General features: G+C 44.1%; 1 protein-coding gene across 13 annotated transcripts in view; it reads left to right on the forward strand.

The window, feature by feature from the left end:
* syne1b (spectrin repeat containing, nuclear envelope 1b) overlaps positions 1-20,208 on the forward strand; it is a 543,459-nt gene that overhangs the window by 491,971 nt on the left and 31,280 nt on the right. For all 13 annotated transcript variants that reach the window (XM_059986320.1, XM_059986330.1, XM_059986328.1 and 10 more), the window contains 6 exons: positions 1,851-2,038; positions 4,162-4,312; positions 6,284-6,466; positions 9,073-9,210; positions 10,499-10,690; positions 16,447-16,780. In XM_059986320.1, coding sequence (XP_059842303.1) covers positions 1,851-2,038; positions 4,162-4,312; positions 6,284-6,466; positions 9,073-9,210; positions 10,499-10,690; positions 16,447-16,780 — 1,186 coding nt within the window. The remainder of the gene's footprint in view (positions 1-1,850; positions 2,039-4,161; positions 4,313-6,283; positions 6,467-9,072; positions 9,211-10,498; positions 10,691-16,446; positions 16,781-20,208) is intronic.

The following is a 20,208-nucleotide window of genomic DNA, read 5'->3' on the forward strand; positions in this document are numbered from 1 at the left end:
AGTCTGACCAGAATGTGAGAGGACTTCCCTTGCAATGCAGGCCAACCCACTTCTTGCCTTTCTTACTGGTGAGAGGGCACTTGACCAAAAACATGCCAGAGCCTGAAGGGTCCTGTTAAGCTGGAAATGGGGGGAGTCCAGAACTAGAGATAACAGGAATAGCCAATATAAGATGGCAACGAGTTGAAATTTTTTGAGTGAGGAACTTCAGATCTCTTTCCCTCAAAGAGCAGTGGAAGCAGCTTTGAATATTTTTAAAGCAAAGGTAGATCTCTACTCAAGGTTGTCTGTGGAGAGTAAGAATTTCGGGTTGTAGATCGTTTACATTCTCTGATATTAAATGGAACCATTGAGAAGTGGGTGAAAGGTTCCCACGGGTAGGCAGAAAGACAGAGTTGAGGTTATAATCGGATTGGCCATGATATCACTAAATGGTAGAGTAGGTTTGAAGGCCAAGTGATCTACTCACGTACCCCTTCCTCTGTCATATTGTACCTCCAGATGTCTCCAAGCCTCCACCTGTATTTTACTTTTCCTGCCCATGTCTTTTACTGAAATCATAGATTTCCCAGTTTGGCTTCCTTCTATTTTGGGTGCCTTTTACCTAATACTCTCTCACATACCATCTTTGATTACTGTTGATAGGCAAAATTGGACCAATGTTCCTGGTGACTTGTATTGCCTAAAAAGGGACATTTGTTACTTCTTAAATTCTTTTTCATTAAATGTTAGCCATTGCTTACTTACCATCATCACTGTTAGCATGGAATCTGCATCTTTTTTGCAGAACTATGTGCCTTTTGCCGTTTCTTATACAGTGGATTGCAATAAATTGGGACACATCGGGACCAGTACTTTTTGGCCCAATTAAGTGGCTGTCCCAATTAGTCAAACTTTTAAGGAAATAGTTAAAAAGGGAAAAAAAAAGACAAGCTACCATCTAACTAAGTAATAAATTATGTATTTAAATGTAATACTGAAGAAAGTAGAACATTACCAGTAATACTACAGTACTATAAAACTGTGTTTATTTACTGATGGAGGAATTCATCAGTGACATGTACTTTTTCATTGACTGTAATTGAACAAAATCAGTGCTGACACCTAGTGGAGATAATGGGCTGTCTTCATACAATGGTTTCAACAAATTCACCTTCTAAATCGTCCTTTTGATTGTAACATTCAAGATTATTGTCGATACATTCAAGTTCTTCATAGGTCCTAACTTGTTGAAGTAGTGCAGTCATTTCATTTTCACTCCCAGTCATCCCTGGCGTCTACAAGCCTGAGTGTTTGAAACTGCAGTGAGCAAAACAGTTTTGAATTGTTGTACCGCTTATTTATCACCAAATGCCAGTAACAAAAGTCTCTGCTTTTGAACACAAACACGTGCAACTGATGCTATTTAAAAACTGTTAATACGGTGTAATGGCCACACATGTGCACACAATTGATGCTAGTTAGAAACTCTTCAGCAACTGTCTCCTGTCCCAATTAAGAGGCATCGTGAACCAAATAAGCTAAGGAAATCGCAGCTATTTTGTTGATTAGCTTCTGTTCTTTAAGAATTGTCTCAAGTAAGTGGCTGCCCCGATTAACTAATGGCCCAATTAACCGGAGTTCACTGTATTTAAATGGTTCAGACTGAAATCAATCGCTTTAATTTTTTATCAAAAATCCTACCATTTAATGATCACTGTTCATAAAAGGCCACATTACTTAGATCATTAATCCCTAATAATCCTCTCACTGCAACCCTCACGTTGCCGCTGTCCCGTCACTCACCCCACCGTTCTATTTCCCTTCTCTGCCCCTCTGATCGTTGCACTCAACGGTGCCTGTACTTGCAGGAGCTGCAGCGAGACATTGAGAAGCACAGCACGGGTGTGGCCTCTGTTCTCAATCTCTGCGAGGTTCTGCTGCACGACTGTGATGCCTGTGCCACGGAGACAGAGTGTGACTCAATTCAGCAGGCTACGCGCAACCTGGATCGCAGGTGGAGGAACATCTGCGCCATGTCCATGGAACGAAGGCTCAAGTAAGGGTTCAAGTGCATGTCTATCTTTGTCAAAGGCATACGTGGACGGGGGATAAATGCTGTGAAAGTTAGCCCTTGCTTCCTGCCGCAGATTTGAACGAGAGATGGATGACTGACGGCAGAAGAGCTTTAGCATTCTCGATGCACAAAGTTGACTCCATCCCAAACATCTGCCCCCTTATCCTCACTGTAACTAGTTATTTACTTACTCTTCCACAATACCCTTCCTCAGTCCATCTTCCAACACTGTCCATTATTCCGTTCAGCATCCCTCTGATCTGGAGCTTACACTGATCACTGCTAACCCTGTGCCAAATCACACTGGCTCAAGCCAGAATCCATTATCATTGACACGTGATGTGATAGGTGTTATTTTGCCGCAGCACCACAGTGCAAAAGCATAAAAATCAATAAATTCGAAAAATGAATCCTGCAAAGCAAAAGGAATAGAGAGGTAGTGTTCATGGATCATTTAGAACAGGAGTAGGCAACCTGAAGCACAAATGACTTTCTAGTATGCGTTATTCATTAATTTGAGGCAAAACACAACCAGATGAATTAAATGGTTAATTCCCATATTTCAAGTTTTTTTGGCATTTATCTGGCCCACTGTCCACTCATTAATACGCGATCCTGCCCACAGGGGCAAAAAGGTTGCCAACCCCTGGTTTAGAAATCTGATGGTAGATGGGAAGAAGCTGAGCCATTGCAGTGTGGGTCTTCGGGTTCCTACATCTCCTCCCTGATGAATAACCCACCCTGAGCTTGCTGACCTTTATTAGTAGCTGTTCCGGAAACCCCATCACATATAAAGCTCTCATCTCGGTTCTTAATCCCTTCAAATCATGATAGTGTCCCTCTATCTCGAGGTACTGCATGCCAAATCCTGAGCATCGGTGACTGCACTTCAGGTGTCTCACAACAGGGCTCTGGAATTTCACTAACACGATAGTCTGCAGATGCAGTAAGTTCCAGAGCAAATGGTTCGGCAGAAGGCAGACGGGCTGGAGGGCCTGTTTCTGTGCTGTAGTCTTCTAAGACCCTGTAAGACCACAGAATGCTGGGGGAATTCAGCTGGTGAGGCAGCGTCTGTGGAGGGGAATAAACAGCCAACGTTTCAGGCTGAGACACTTCATCAGGTTGCATTTGGTGGTGAGGCTATGGTGGGTGGGTGCTCCGCACTCCCCAGTGCTGGCTTGGGGATGGAAGAGGATGTTGCATGTAGTCAGATACCAGAGTTTCTGATCTGCCATGGGAATGCTGTAAGGCTTTAGGTTTATGACTTCCATTGTTCACCCCTAGCCTGGGCTTGTACTTGGGCAGGGTAACCTGATTCCTTCCACTCAGTGTCACATGGTCATCCTTCTGTGCACAGAGAGGTTTGAGGCCAGATGGACTAGATCAGAGGAATTCTGCAGGGGATTCAGAGAAGGCAGCTTGGGACTTTGGCAGCTCCGACAAGCAGCTGTGGGTATGTGCTGTCTGCACCAGCGGCTTTCCACGTCCCGAGAAGTGCTTTGATGGACCCAGTCAACGACTGTGATGTAATAGCCATCACTTTCTTTGAATTGCTTCGGGTTTGCTCGGCCAGCAAGGCTCTGGCTTTTATGCCATTCCTAGCCTTTTGCTTGCCGTGATAAAAGCAGAAAATCCTGGAAGCAATCAGCAGGTCAGGCTGCAACTGAGGGAAGGAAATATGATGGAGTTGTGCAGCATGTTAACAGGTCTATGCTGATCAAGGCACCTTCCTGAGCTAGTCCCTTTTACCCGCATTTGGGGTAGATGCCTCTAAGCCTTACCGGTCCATGAAACTCCAAATACTTTTTAACCTTTGTATCTGCACCCACCTCAGCCACATCCACTGACAGCTCGTTCCACATAACCACCATCCTCTGTGTAGAAAAACTTGCCCCTCATGTTCCCTATAAATCATTTATTCTCACACTTAAACCTGTGCCTTCATCGGAACGTTGATCCAACATGTAGCTCTGCTTCTCTTCCCACCATTGCTGCCTGACGTAGTGAGTCTTTCAGGTGTTCCCTGATTTTGTTTGAGATGTCTCACCTTTGGTCATCTTATCTAATGAACATAACCAAGCACTGTTCCATCTTTCCCCCTTCAGGATTGAAGAGACCTGGAGATTGTGGCAGAAGTTCCTGGACGATTATTCTCGCTTTGAAGATTGGCTCGAAACCTCGGAGCGTACAGCAGCCATGCCAAATTCCTCGGAGGTTCTGTACACAGTGGCCAAAGAGGAGCTCAAGAAATTCGAGGTGCTGTAGCGAGGGGTGGTAGGGCAGTACGGTTTGGAAGCCCAGCAGTTTAGACTATCTCTGCCTACTGCCTAGAGCTACTTCTGCTTCTACAGAACTACGCTGTGTGCAGCTGTGTTGCAAACCTTAACTGGGATTAGGCAGCACATGGCGGTTTCCTCAGGGCAGATTTGATTGAAATTGCATTCACATTGCGTCTCGTGGAACTTCCTATTGACCTTGAAGAAGGCTCCCTGCAAACATCTGCTGATTTCTTCTGTGACCGATTTAGTTCTCAGGGTTCCTGGCACCCAGCATCAGTGATGTAATCCAATAGCCAGTCAGATTACAGGGTTCCGCATTACACAGTCATTTTTAATTAACTTAGATCATTACATAGAATGCTAAATAAAGACCAGAGCGTACACATTTGTAGCCAACATTTCAATTGTTTCGTTTTCCTAACAAAAAAATCCTTTAGATCCTTTGAAAAATGTATACAAGGAAAATTACAACGTGTATTTATTATTTTCAGCCCAAGTAATTCACCGAGTTGAAAATATGGCCTGAAACGCCATATCTAGATTTCATGCAACATTCAGGATATTTTCCAGCCGGGCTTCTTCATACATCACATAAATTTCACCTCATTTTCATCGATTCCTTTGCAAAAGACTCCCAAACAGAAGGGCAACCTATGTCAACAGATGTATCTGTCACAGCAGCCCTTTCATTTCTGTGTTAAAATACCGGTGCTCAGAAATCTCAACATTACTGCCTGTTTCACAGAATTAATTTTGATTATTACCTTTTGATGCTACCGAAAAATAATGACGGACACATTAAAAATATCTTTCAGCCTGAAGCATTTTATTTTGTCTTTGCTATTAGAATGCAAAACGTCTCCATTGTTAATGGGAACTTCCTGTGTCACGGGGGTCACTTTGTGGTCACACTCTGCTCCAGAGCAGCTACTATAATGTCTTGCCTCTAGGAGGAATGGACGTTTATAGTCTGTTTATGTATCACTGTAAACCTGATGAGCAGTGAGAAATTCAGTGAGAAATTAAGTCTGCCCACTATGGCCCTATTATTCCCCTTTAATTCCCTTTCATTGGAACTCTTTTTCAATATTTTTTATTAATTTTCACATAGAAGAATACAGAGTACATGAGGATATATATTATGAATCAAAAAAAAGATAGAATAGTACCAAATACATTATATTTAAATCACACTTGCAATCGTAGTACCCTGTATTCATAATCAAACGCGTCTTAGAGCCACAGTGCACTGCAGCGCAGAAACGCCCTTCGGCCCATCTAATCTGTGCCAAGCTATTATTGCATTGGACCAACCCAGAGGATAAATGTAAAATGCTGGTTTCCAGGAGCCTAGAAGTGTCAAGACATGGATATTGTTTGGGATGGAGGAGGCTACAGAGCCATGGATGGATTTGAGGATGAGGTTATTAGAGGATCTGCTGGACTGTGAGTGGACTCTGTTCAGTGAAAATGGTTAGAACAAGCAGCTGAAGCTGAGCTAGAAACTCGCATAATTCCTGTGAGTGATATTGTAATGCTAAGGCGATAGCTTTAATACAGGGAAAGCAAAAGTTCTAACTTTGTAAGCAGTTATACTTTGGTTTAAACAGGTGATCCAATGGTTAACTAGCACAATTCCATTTCACAAAATGATCTTTTTTAAAAAAAAAAATAGCAGATATAACATGCATGTTTTCAGAACGTGAATTGGATACAACATAGTTGATGCATTAGGGAGCACTATTTGTATTAATCAAGTTGCTTTAGTTAAAATGTGATGGAAAACCTATTTAAAACTTTGCTTTAAAGCCAACTGCAACCTCTTGTGATGTAATGCTAGGTTTCCTAAGAGCTTACCTATCTGATAATAGCAGATCTCCCTGTTCAAATAACTGAGTGCTTGCACTTGTTCTGAAGCATAATTGGAGTTCCTGTTCCTCCTTCTCAGGCGTTCCAGCGTCAGGTCCACGAGAGCCTAACCCAGCTTGAGCTGATCAACAAACAATACCGTCGCTTAGCTCGTGAAAACCGCACGGACTCTGGCTGCAGACTCAAACAGATGGTGCATGAGGGCAACCAGCGATGGGACAACCTACAGCGGAGGGTCACAGCAATCCTCAGGAGGTTAAAAGTAAGGCTTCACTACTGGGGAGCCATGGTGATTTTTCTGATACAGGTTCAGCCTTTGTCTCTACGTTGATATTTAGTGCATTGGGTATCAATGCAACTTGATGCATTCAGTGTAACAAAACCTCTCAGGGCTCTTATAGAGTTGTAGTGCACAGAAACGGGCCTGCTGTCCCAAGTTCTCTATGTCATCCAAAGTGCCCATTTTGCAGGACATTGTTCTGTCCTGAATTGAGATCCATGATATACAAAAGTCCTGGTCAAAGGGGGAGACTTGAAGAAGCATTTCAAAAGAGGAAAGTGAGATTTTGGCATCTTCTGGTATTTCGGGTAGCAGAGGAGAGATGTCTGGAATGACCCAAGTATAAACCCTTGGAACGGTGTTTGGGAAAGATGAGGTTACAGAGCTAGGAAGGATTGAGGCCATAGAGGAATTGGGACTGTGAAGTCGAGAATATTAAAATGAAGGCATTGATAGACTGAGTTCAGTGGCACCATAGAGGTAAGCCAAGTCAACTAAGCTTAAGTTATTGAGGAAAAAAATCAAAAGGGTCCTCAAAATCAAATTGGGAACAACTTCTAATGAAGTTATTGACCTGAATCATTATTTCTGTTTCTCTTTTCATGGATGCTGCCTGACCAGCTGAGTGCTTTTGACATTTTCAGTTTCTGTTTTGGATTTCTGGTGTCTGCAATTTTTCCCCCTCTCCTAATACAGACGGCAACTAGGAAGGAGTGTTCTTAAGATTGAGCTGGGGTATGGTTCCGGAGCAAAACGGGTTTGCTCTGCGTCTCCGTAAGTCCAGTATTAAACATGCCTTGAGTTGGTTCAATTAGTAAAAGCAGGCACTGGAAATCTGAAAACAAGAAGTGAAGATGCTGTAAGTACCCAAAACATCAGGAAGCAGCAATGGCTGGAGAAGTAGACTTAAAAGTTCTTGGCCAATGATGACTTGAATCCTGAAAAGGGGACACATACCTTATTGAGAAGGATGAGGGGTGGAGAAAACAGAAAGGAAAGGTCTGTGATAGGTTAGAGGGTTAAAGACAAGTGGGGCTGTGAAAGAGGGTGACAAGAAACAAAAGTGTTTTGTTCATATTGACTGATATGAGTAGATAAAATATCGATATTTCTATTTTAATTTTATTCGCTGACTGGCTTTCTTTAAAGTTATTTGAGAGCCTATCTGCAGTATAAAACTTTGGTGCAACTTGTATTGCTCACCTATAGCCAGCGGCAGCAGCATTATAAACATTTCTCAGCACTTCACAGACTTGCCCAATGCAATGACACCAAATAAAAACCAAAACGTTGCAGGTGCTGGAAATCTGAAATAGAAACAGAAAATGTTGCAGATGGTCAGGCAGCACCTTTGGAAAGAGAAACAGAGATGATGTTTTAGGCCCTTCTGATGTGTGGCACAGAAGTGAGTGCTGCTGTCTTGCAGTCATTTGTGCCCCCCCAGTGCTGACTGTGGCGGGGTTTACATGATCTTCCTGCAATCACGTGGGCTTTCCCAGGTGCCCCTGTTTCTCCCACATTCAGAAGATGCAAAGGATACCCAATTGGCTACTGTAAATTATCCCAAGAGTGGGTTAGAGGCAGCGGGTTTCCAATTACCACCCACTTTAATTCCATTTCCCAAACCCATACCAACATCTTGGTCCACTGTCTCCTCTACTGCCGGGACGAGGTTGGAGGAGTGACAACTCGTAATCTGTCTGGGTAGCCTCCACTTTGATTCCTCTAGCTTCTGGTAATTTCTCCCACCTCTCCCTTCTCTCCTTTACAATTCTCGATTCTGGCTCCCTTCTTGCCCCTCCCTTTCTCCTCACCTGCCTATCACTTCCCTCTGGTTCCCCTCCTCCTTTCCATTCTTCCATAGTTTGTTCTCCTGTCCTGTCAGATTCCTCCGTCTTCAGCCCTTTACATCTACAAGCCATCGCATCACAGTTTCTCACTTATCTGCCCCCCTCCCCTACGCACCCATCTTCCCCTCACCTGGCTTTACCTGTCACCTTGTGCTCCTTTCTCTTAACCCCCACCTCACCTTTTTAATTTTGGCCTCTTTCTTGTTCTGATAAAGGGTCTTGGCCCAAAATGGTAACCGTTTATTCTCCTTTATAGATGCCGCCTGGCCTGCTGAGTTTCTTAAGCATTTTGTGTGATGTTCAAAGAATAATTGGAGGGGGGCGGTGTGTGTGAATGAATCTGAATAAATATAAATATATATGCTGGAGAGCATTTTGAGGAATGGGTATGAATGTTATGTGAAGCCAAATGTTCTCTAATAGGGAAATGGACAAAAATTGAGGAAGCTGCTGAAAAAGATTGAAGAGAGGATTTCCAGAATTTTCTAGAGGAGGAAGCTGTGGCAAAAATGCTACACTTTTCCACAGTTGGGTGTCGTTGTCTAAGAAAATGATCTGAAGTGTAGTTGAGTGAAACCAACACACACGTGCTTGGCAAAATTGACACATAGTACCATTGTATGTTAACTGGTATAGTAAATGCATGATTTGGAAGAAAGTGAAACTCTCAGCATTTGGAACTGAGCTTCAAGTGAGGCATCATGAACTCATGGAGGGCTTTCTTCTGTCCCAAACCAGCACTTTATTGGTCAGCGAGAGGAGTTCGAAACGGTGCGGGAGAGTATATTGGTCTGGCTGACTGAGATGGACCTGCAGCTGACAAACATCGAACACTTCTCTGAATGTGACGTACAGGCCAAAATCAAGCAGCTGAAAGTAAGTGATTGACTTTTGAGGTCATGTTTTGGCCTGGCTAGTAGTGAACAGACACCTGTTTATAATTCCACTCAAATTTCTCTTCCATTGACTACACCCACTGTTTGCCTTAAATCTTAAGCTGCTGAGCCTGTTTATATGGAGGGCAGTAAATTGATCTTCTCTTTCACTTCTGGTGTGTGATTTGAGCCTGCTGCAGGCGGGGTTTAAGATGGTGTGACCGAGAGAGTAAGCTGACTGTTAGATCAAACAACAAGAAGTTGAAATCTGTAGGGGAACTTGAGTGGGAACTTCACTCAGAGGATGGTGTAGATGTGGAACGAGCTGCTGGCGGAAATGTTGGATGTGGGTTTGATTTTAAAATTTTAGAGGAATTTGGAGAGGTACATGGATGAGAGGGGTATGGAGGGCTATGATCCGGGTCAGGTCAATGGGATGAGGCAGAGCAATAGTTCAGCATGGACTAGATGTTTCTCTGCTTCATTGTTCTATGACTCTCTGACACTAATACAGGAGTTCCATGCCTTTCTTATGCCGCGAAGCCTTGCCGTTAACCAAGGGATCCGTTGACCCCACATTGGGAACCCCTGTCCTAATAGAAGATTGATGGTACCTTAATTACCTGTTGCATTTTATATCCCTACCAAATGGATTTAGTTTGTAAGTGGACAGCACTTAAAATAAAATCAGAGCTTGACCACGTGTCCTGCTGTCTGTTTTCAATGTGATTTTTCCCATTCACTGTCAGAACAGACATGACTGAGAGGGTAGGATGGGAGGAGCAGAACGTAGTCCTTGCTGGGAGGAGGTATGGACTTGTAATGGATTTTGGTCGATAGCCTGTCTCATGGAGATAGAGGTGGAAGTTAAGGAGACATCAGAAAGAGACCATATGTAAGTGAGAGGAGAGAGGAAATGGACAGCAAAGGTAATAGCATTTTTGATTAATTGACTTAACACAGCCCTAGAGTATATTAAAAATAAAGGTGGACATGAGGAAAGAAGTGTTTAATGTCATGACTACCCCCAAAAGGTTTGCAGGTCGGAGTTAAGTTCAAGTTGAGCTGAAGGTTCAATTCCTCGTGTTGTAGCACAGCAGATGGAGACAGTCCTGTTCGAGGCAGGTCACTTATTGTTTAAAAAGGTGAAGAATACTGGAACAGAATGGAACAAAATCTCCTCCAGTTTTCAGAGTAATGCACAGAGTAGTAGTTCTTCGAAGCTCCCTTGCCTTCACACTGGCTGCTCCATCTCTTGAGAAGGTGACAGATCTGTTTCCATCCCGCAGGCCTTCCAGCAGGAAATAGCGTTGAACAAGCCCAAAATTGACAGCCTCTTCCATCATGGAGAGCAGCTCATCGAGAAGAGTGAGCCCATGGATGCTGCAGTAATCGAGGAAGAGCTGGAGGAGCTTCGGCGCTATTGTCAGGAGGTCTTTGGGCGAGTGGAGCGATATTACAAGAAGCTAATGCAGCTGCCGGTAAGAGCTTGTAGATGTCCACAGCCCTGTTGGACTTGGGAGGGTGGGGTCAGGGATGAGGGTGTGTTACTGTTCCCAGTGCTCCATCAGTTCCCACTATCACCGGTAATAATTTATGGTCAGATGCTATTGGCAGTGTTGTATTATGAATATCCTCTGGACTACAATGACAAGTAATTTGTACAATTTTATTTTGTTTTTCCTTGGTCCCGGAAGGTGAACAAAGTGATTATATGATAGCAGCCATGTGATCAGTGACCCTTGTGATTTTTGATAGCAAATATCAGTTCAGTAAGGTTGAATATTTAATAGTTCATTTAATAGAATAAGCATTTAAGTGATTCCTTAAGCAAGAGTTGGTTCCTGATTAGTTAAAGTGTAGCAGAAATGTAAACAAAATAGAGTCATAGTTAAAGTCTATCCCAAGCCTTTTAGGCCACTGTGCAGGTTTCCGTGGCGTGAAGCGACTGAGAGTACGAGACTCCCAGTAAAGGGACGCTAGTCTATCGTGAGGCTAACCCCCAGCATTTTGCCAGTACCCATTTTCAGCTGGGTGGACTGGAGCAATGTGTGGTTAAGTGCCTTGCTCAAGGACAGAACACACTGCCTCAGCTGGGGCTCGAACTCACAACCTTCAGATTGCTAGTCCAACCTAACCACTTGGCCACACACCACATAGAGAAGGACAGGACAGAAGCAAGCCCTTTACCCCAACTAGTCCGTGTTGAAAATAAGTGCAGAAAGTTGTGAAACACTTCGTAGGTCAGACAGAATCTGTAACTGAGTTAACGTTTCGAGTTGGAAACCTTACCATGAGACTGAGTAAAAAAAACTCTCCATCCAGTCCTGATGAAGGAGTCCCACATCAGCAGATTTTTGTTTTTTGTTCTTGGGACCACTCAGAGGGAAGAAGGCAGAGAGAAAGCTTTGTGTACATTCAGAAGAATATTTAAGTGCTGAAATAATGGGATTTTTTTTGCACCTACCTGTGAGCACGGATCGGAGTTCGGGATTTGACATGTCACTTCGAGAGATGCCAGCTCCCACACAGCCTCAATGTTCAGTCGAACGTCACAGCTGAACCTGGTGCTGGAGTTTCTGGAGCGGAATTTTCCATTCACCATGTTCTGAGTGCACGACTAATCGGCGGCTGCTGTTATTCTAAAGCACAGTCAGCAATATTTGCTGTTGCAGTTGATCAGAAATATAAACTGATCAGTTTAGTATAGTCTCTTCAAGAACCTGCTTTAGATTTTTCCCCACGCCCCTTTTGTGTCTTTTTGTGCATATCCACACACCTTCTCATACAGGAGAGGCAAATTCATGAGTGATAATCTCCTAGGCTAATCCATAAGATGATAACCACAAGACGGGGAATTAGGCTATTCAATCCATCAAGTCTGGTCCATCATTCCATCCCAACTGCCTTCTCCCTGTAATCTTTGACACCATGATTAATCAAGACCTATCAACCTCTGCCTTAAATACACCTAATGAACTGGCCTGCACGGTGTCTGTGGCCGTGAGTTCCACAGATTCACCACACTCTGGCTAAAGAAGTGTTTCCTCAACTCTGTTCTAGATGGATGTCCCTCAGTCCCTCTGATCCTAGACTCCATCTACTCTAGGAAACATTCTCTCCACATCTACGCTATACAGGCCTCTCAATATTTGATGGGTTTCAATGAGACTCCCCCCACAGCCCCCCATTCAGTGAGTATAGGCCCAGAGCCATCCAACACTCCTCATATGTTAACATTCCTGCGATTATTCTTGTGAACCTTCTCTGGACCCTCTCCAATGCCAGCACATCTTGGATAAAGGGCCCAGAACTGCTCACAATACTCCCAAGTGTGGTCTGCTCATTGCCTTAGAAAGCCTCAGCATTACGTCCTTGCTTTTATATTCTAGTCCACTCATAATGAATGCTAACCTTCTATACCACTGACTCGACCAGTAATTTAACCCCTGGGGAATCCTGAACAAGGACTCCCAAGTCCCTTTGCACCTCTGATTTTTTAATGTTTGCCTCATTTAGAAAATAGTCCATGCATTTCTTCCTTCACCAAAGTGCATGACCACACACCTCCCTACACCGTATTCCATCTGCCGCTTCTTTGCCCAATCTAAATCCTTCTGCAGACTCCCTGCTTCCTCAAAACTAACTGCCCCTCCATATCATCCACAAACTTGGCCACAAAGCCATCAATTCCTTCATCCAAATCATTGACAGGTAACGTGAAAAGAAGCAGTCCCATTACAGACCCCTCCGGCACACCACTAGTCATCAGCAGTCAATCAGGAAAGGCTCCTTTTACTCTTTGCTTCCTGTCAGTCAGCCAGTCTTCCATCCATGTTCAGCTTTTCCTGTAATACCACAAACCCTTAGCTTGTTAAGCTGCTTTATGTGCGGCAGCTTGTCAAAGGCCTGAAAATCCAATTGAGCAACACCTCCTTTGTCTCTCCTGCCTGTTACTTCCTCAAAGAATTCCAACAGATCTGTTGGGGAAATAATGCTTACTTTGGCCTATTTTATCTCATTCCTCCAGAGTTAAAGATTCAAAGTACATTTATTATCAGTATACAGCCCTGAGATTTGTCTTCCCATGGACAGCCATGGAACAAAGAAAAGCATGGAACCCATTGAAAGAAAAATATCACCCCCCCCCCACACAAAAAAAACAAATTGTGCAGACAGCAAAAAAAAATGAGCAAAGAATGCAATATAAAACACCAACCCACAAAGTCATCATTGAAAGAGTCCAGGCATATTCAGTTCAGTTCAATCTAGCGCTGCGTCGTTCGTTATTTGAAGACCACCCAGTCAAAATCACACAAAATAGCAACAGAAGATGAGTAGAAAGACATCATAATGTAAACCACATTGTCCAGTCCACAAACTGCGTTGGTTAAACCTTGCCTAAAACCCAGCACTCTGGCACCATCCTCTGACAGCATCAAGGGAGAGAGACCATTTGAACGCAGACACATTTCTCTGGCAGCAGCGAGTGAGAGGCTGGCAGACTGCGCTGAACACTCGCTCGGCTTCTGCTCTCGCCTCGATGATTTCGACCTTCAGCGAGAAATGGAGTCGATCGCGGGGTTCAGGCCTCGTCTCCAGGCTCCTTGGCCTTGAGGCTACATACTTCGCTTGAAACCTCACCCAACACCCTCAGAGACAACACCACGCCGGACCACTCAATAAAAGCACCGCCAAAATGTAGATCCCGGGCTCTAGCAGAAGCAGAACCACGTTTGAAAGAAAAAAAATGAAAGAAGTAATTCTGTGAACTGTCTGGAGAATATCACCCTTGATTGCATCGTTCACTGGCGCCATCTTGTTCCAGAATCTCATCCTTACTAATAGATTCCAACATCTTTCCATCTACTGAAGTCAGGCTAACTGGCCTATAATTACCTTTTTTCTGCCTCCCTCCCTTCTTAAATAATGAGTGACATTTCGAATTTTCCAGTAAACAGTGCGAGAATTACAAGGCACGTGTGGTATTCTGTTAAGATCCATAAAGGGAGCCGCACTTGCCTCACCCATCAAAGCAACCTGTTATTTAACAAGCAGTGCACCGCGGCAGCTGTAGTTAATTGTCGCCTGGTCAGGAATGTAATGGTAAGCCACAGGCTGGAATGCCATAGTGTGCATGCATCTTTGTAAACTTAAGAACTAAGGCTTTGAGAGCTGGTCACTGGATGCATCTGTGGTTCAGCAGCAATATCTGACATAAGCCTGAATGTGTGTCATCAGAGAGAATCGTCTGTAGCTGCTGAAGCTATTTATAGAGCTGTCACTGAGCCTTGGTATGGAGCAAGTTCAGATAAGGCAAAGTGAAAGTGGGACTGAGTGCTTAGCACTTGACAGAATGCCGTACGTGTCTTCTAATTCTTCCACTGGTCTCTGTAAATCTGCCTCAATTTATTGTGCTTGAAGGATTGTGGAGTTGTTGTTTTTTGCAGAGAACGATGGCATTTGTGTTTTTGTTGTCTGGCTAACTGGTGCTGAGGTAATGGTTAATTAGGCCAGTACTCCGGTCTGCAGCTTGCTTCTCACCAGTGCAGTGAACAGAATTTCGGGACGTTACAAACAGGCCAATGAGATGCCGTTTGTGCTAAACTGCAGTGGGACATCCACTTGCCTTAAACTGGTGACTAACCTCTCTCTCAGACTTGCTGCTAAAGATAAATAGCAACATTATTTCTGCCCTCTTTCTCTCTCTTCCTTTTCTAGTTATTTTCCTTTCTCCTTTGATACATTTTCTTTCTTTCTCTCTCTCTCTCTTCTCACCCTCACATAGAGTTGCTTAAGATTGATCCTCTACCTAGGCCCCATGTTCCTGCCCTATGCCAATAATACACTGGTTTCCTTAATATCCAGAATCCAGTCAGTCTTAGTTTAGAATAAGCTGAGTGGCTGAGCCCCATGAGTCTCCAGAGTAGAGAATCCCAAAGATTCACTACCCTCTGATTAAAGGCATTTCTTTTTATTTCCATCTCCAGAGGCCTGTTCCTTATTTCAGGACTCTAAGCCCTGGCCATGGATTCACTGATGGCTGTTGTGGGACATTTTGTACACAGTGCCTACTTGGATTGACCACCCTGAGTGAGTGCGGCTGTGATCACTGAGTGAGAACAGACGGGATCTCCTTTGTTAGAATGTCCCTTCCACTGGGTTAATCGCAGCACCAGAACTGCACCCTGTGAACATTTGTCATCAACGGCATACATTTTTGTGATAACTTCATAAACTGGGAATCTGCTTGATTCATAACTTTCATGAGAATCAGACTAGGCACAGGGTGAATTGATTGGTACCTGGACCAGGAATCCAAAACCTCAGAGGTGACCCACTGTGTTATACACCTGTGGAGAGCAACAGCAAGATGCCATTTGTTGAAGCAAGAAGCATAGTTACCTGTAAGAGGGAGTTCTGAATGCAGAAGAGAATCAGGGTCAGGTTAATTATCACTGACATGCCATGAAATTTGTTGTTTTGTGACAACAGTACAATGCAATACATAAAAATCTTACAAATTATAATATGTGTATATGTACGTAGTGCAAAATAAGAGCAAAAGTAAGGAGTTATTTTAAAATAGTTGGAGGGAACGGGATAGGATATGCTGACAAGGCGAGCGGGGTTTGTGTGGAGTTGGACTAAATGGTAATTGGTTTAGTAGTGTCACATGTGCTAAGATACAGTGAAAAGCCTTGTTCTGCTTGCTGTTCAGATGTTTCATTCCAAATGCAAAAGGAAAAACTTAAAGATTTTTGCAGATGCTGGAAATCCAGAGCAGCACACACAAGGTCCAAAACATCAACTTTTCATTCATCTCCATAGATGCTGCCTGACCTGCTGAGTTCCTCGGGCAGTTTGTGCCTGTTGAACAGAATGTAGTGTTGCAGCTCCAGTGGAAGTGTGGTGCGGGTAGACAACGTGCAAGAGTAGATCGAGAGGTCAGGAGTTCATCTTTCTTGTACAGGCAGTCCGTTCATGAGCAGAGTGGAAGCTGTTCTTGAGCCTGGTAGTATACATTTTCAAGCTTTTGTTGCCTTCTGCCCAATGGAAGGTGGGAGGGGAGGGAACGACTTCCTTTTCTACCCTGTTCAACTTAGTTCAATTAAAGAAGGGCCTGGAGATGCAGATTTAGATACTGCAGTGCTGGTAGCTGGTCGGGGGTCTTTTATTTTCCCTTGCACGGGGCAATGAAAATGGTAACCATCCCCCCCTCCCTCTCTCCACGCAGCTGACAGATGACGAGCACGATGCATCCGACCGAGAGGTGGAGTTGGACCACGCTAGCGAGTACACCAGCCCGCATTGGTTTGACGGAAGCACGGACGACACCATTCCCACTCCGCTGTCTCTGAGCCAGGCCGTCAGTGCACAGCAGCCCAAGGACACGCGGTCAGGCTGCGACACACCAGCCAGCGTCGACTCCATTCCCTTGGAGTGGGACCACGACTACGACCTGAGTCGGAACCTGGAGAGTGCTGTGTCGCAAGCGTTGGAGGGTAGGGAGGAGGATGTGGAAGACCAGGATAGTGACTTCTACCTCAAAGGGGCAGCTGAACTCGCAGGTGAGTGAAAATGAGAGGGTTGAGGGGGTCTGTGAGTTAGAGGGATAGGGGTGAGGGGTCTTGAGGCAGATGGGTAGGGGTGAGGGGTTCTGTGGGGGTGGAAGGCTAGGGGCAAGGGAGTCACGGGCTGGAAGGGGGCAACAGAGGCTGAGTTAGTTAGCAAGAGCTTTATTGTCATTGCTAAGGACAACAAAATTACAATGCTGCTCTGTTAAGTGCAAAATGGCCGACTGGCCCTTCCATGACCAAAAACGCAATGACTAAGTTTGCTCTACTTGGACTAAACAAAGCTTGGGCTGTGAGATGTTCTGGCAGCAGGATTGGGAAGCCCTTGAGCTAGATCAGTGAGGGTTGCAGTAGGGCAAGGTTTATCTTCACAGGCCAGCGTGGGTACACTGGTGTCAGGAGGAGTCAGTAAGTAGATTTAGCATTGGAGAAAACCTTATGTTGCCTGCGGGGTAGGGCGGGGGAGAACTCCATCCAACCATCTTCCGACTTCAAATTTCAACTGATAACCTTTCTTTCCACCAGTTCCCTCCAGTTGTTTTAAAACTTGTCTCTCCACAGCCACCCTTGTGGTCAAGAGGATCAGGAGCTTGTCCGATGTTACTTGTGTCGTCTTTTTGTCTTTTCTAAAGTAGCAATAATGGAAAAAATGAAAGGGATTTTACTTTATTGGCACATCCCGAATCACCTCAAAGTGAACAGGTTCTTCGCTGCAGTTTGGTCATTTTGTACCTCTGCCAGAGCTCCCCTCTGGAATTGAGCAAACTTACAATTAGTGCCCATCCATAATGAGAGTGAGGTGGCTTCAGAGAGGTTGGATCAATGACAGGGCTGAGGGATGGGAATAGTGTGTGTGTCGGTGAAGGCAAGTTTCTTTTCTCAGGGGGCATCAGTCACCCAGCTATAATTATTATAATCTACAAAAAGATTTATCACCTTCCATTTGGAGTAGCTCTCCGGGTCGCCAAGATGCCTACACACAATTGCAGAAAGACTAGTACAGGAGTTAGAGGCCATTGAGCCTATCGAGGCCATGGCTGCTCCCAGCAAGAGCAATCCAGTCTTTCAGTCTGTCCAGCTCCCTTCTGAAAAGCACAGTGGAATCCTCCTCTACTGCTCCTTCTGGTGGCGTATTCTAGATCCCAGCCTGGGCTTTCATTCTCACAGATGTTATACTCAATCCTGTGTGAAAATAGAGCTGTAAGATGGTTTTTCAATGCTGCTCTTATTTAACAGAGTCCTGGAGCCCTACAGAACAGAACCAGGCCCTTCAGCCCATCAGAACAATTATTCAGCCCTCCACAACCGTCCCATCCATGTCCTTATCCAAGCTTCTCTTGTGTCGAAATTGGACCTGCATCCGCCACCTACGCTGGCAGCTCGTTCCACACTTACACCACACCCTGACTGAGGAAATGCCCCCTCATGTTCTCCTTAAATATTTCACCTTTCATCCTTAACCTATGACCACTAGTTCAGCTCTCATGCGAAGCCTGCTTGCATTTATCTTAACTGTACTCTTAATTTTGTATACCTCTTATCAAATTTCCCCTCATTCTGAAATGAAATGAAATTTTATTTTGATCAGTACAAACATAACAAAAAGTTCTCCTACGAATAAAGCCCTAACCTATTCAACCTTTCCCTTTAAGTCAGATCCTCAAGTCGTTGTCTTCAGCAAGGTCTCCGAATACTTCTAATGGCTGGTTAATTGTTGCTGACTTGTAGTACGTGGAATGTGGTAGCCTATTTGTATTCAGCAGTTGAATGGTCCTGTTGTGATTGGGTTGAAGTGATTTTCTTAGAGAGGTAATATTTGGTTGGGTTGTCAGGGAGATCTCCCGGTTGTTTCTCAAATTGTGTCTTTGGATTATTTTTCTTTTGACACAGACTGTTGATTTTGTGTTCATTGACATTCCAGCAGTGCTGCCCCCTGTAGGTAGAGCATTCTCACTACTCGTGCTCTATGAACTCTGGGCACTGATTGTAACCAAGTTTGTAAAATACAATAATCAATAGGCTGATGGCTCTGTGGAATTCAGAAAACAGGAGTCTTGGGTTCATTATTTGTGAAATACCAAGGCAAGAAGAGTGATGGTTGACAACTGTGGTTTAAGTAGTTTCTGTCAACCTCTCTTTCCCAGAGTTAAATGGGTAGTTTTATTACTTATACTTCCCATTTAATTTCCTTTTCCTTGTAAACCCAGGGAGGGTGGTACCTTGAGATATGGAAAGAAGCCCGTACACAGGAAGGAAATAAAACTGCAGAGGCTAATTGAAAATTTTAAGTGTTTGGGAATACAAGTGGGTGGAAGTTGTGAGACACTTCAATGAATTACATCTGTATGACTGCGTAGATCAGTGGTCTCTCAGCCTTTTTAAATGGAAGCCCTCCCCCATGTTCATACTCTGTTAAACACCAAGGTATTCCTTTAATGGAGCTGTGGCTTTCTTAGGAGTTCCCAGAGATGATGAGCAGCCCCACAGCTGGCTGCAGAATATACTTCTATTTTTTATTTTTTTTCTAACATATAAACCTCAAATATTAAAGCCTCTCAAATGTAATCTTTGGTGTCCCTACCCTCGCTTCCTCTGAGGGGGCTGGGGTTCTCTACCCCAGATTATAGAGTTCTGGGCACTCTAACTGGGAAGTGGAAATGGCAGATTGTAAAACTCGGATGCTCAACAAGAGATGATACAGGATGTCTGCAAGGAGAACAGAAAATGCTGAAAGCACTCAGCATATTGTGGAAAGAGAATTAATATTTCACTTTGAAGATCCTTTTTTAGAGATTGCCCTGAGGTTCCGTTGACCAAACTTCGAGCTTGTGTTCTGTTGACCGTAAAAGATTATGAAGGTTATTTAAGAAGATTAAAAAGACTTGACAGGGTAGATAGAGAAAAGGCCATTTAGCACAGCAGTTGACAGAATAGCTTCCAGCTCCAGCTGTATGATCAGAGTTTGGTTTCTGCCACTGTCTGGAAGAGACAGTGTCTGAGGCCGCGTGCGTCCCTCCCACTTTCTAAGGGCATTAGAAGTTAGGGTTAGTGAGTTGTGAGCACCAGACAGTGATACTTGCAGGCTACCAGCATGATCCTCGTAGATTTGATTTGACATAAACCACTGTATGTTTTGATGTACTGTATATGTGGCGAATAAAGATAATCTTTTAATATGAGAGCCAAATCAGCAATGGTGATGTTCAGAAGCACTGGTTCACCCAGTGGGCTTTGGAAAACTAGTGTTACATTCTGCTACAAAAGCTGCTATGACTGGAGCCAGTTCAGGATTTCAAACTTGAAACTGATTGTTCTCTGTTGGTGAAGGTGAGAAGATAGAGGTATGAGACAGATCAACCGTTGGATAATTGAAGAGCCTATTCCTGAACGATGGGTCGGTGTCAGTGAAGTATTATAGCACT

This window comes from Hypanus sabinus, chromosome 12 (genome assembly GCF_030144855.1).
Source record: "Hypanus sabinus isolate sHypSab1 chromosome 12, sHypSab1.hap1, whole genome shotgun sequence".
In the NCBI taxonomy this organism is placed as follows: domain Eukaryota; kingdom Metazoa; phylum Chordata; class Chondrichthyes; order Myliobatiformes; family Dasyatidae; genus Hypanus; species Hypanus sabinus.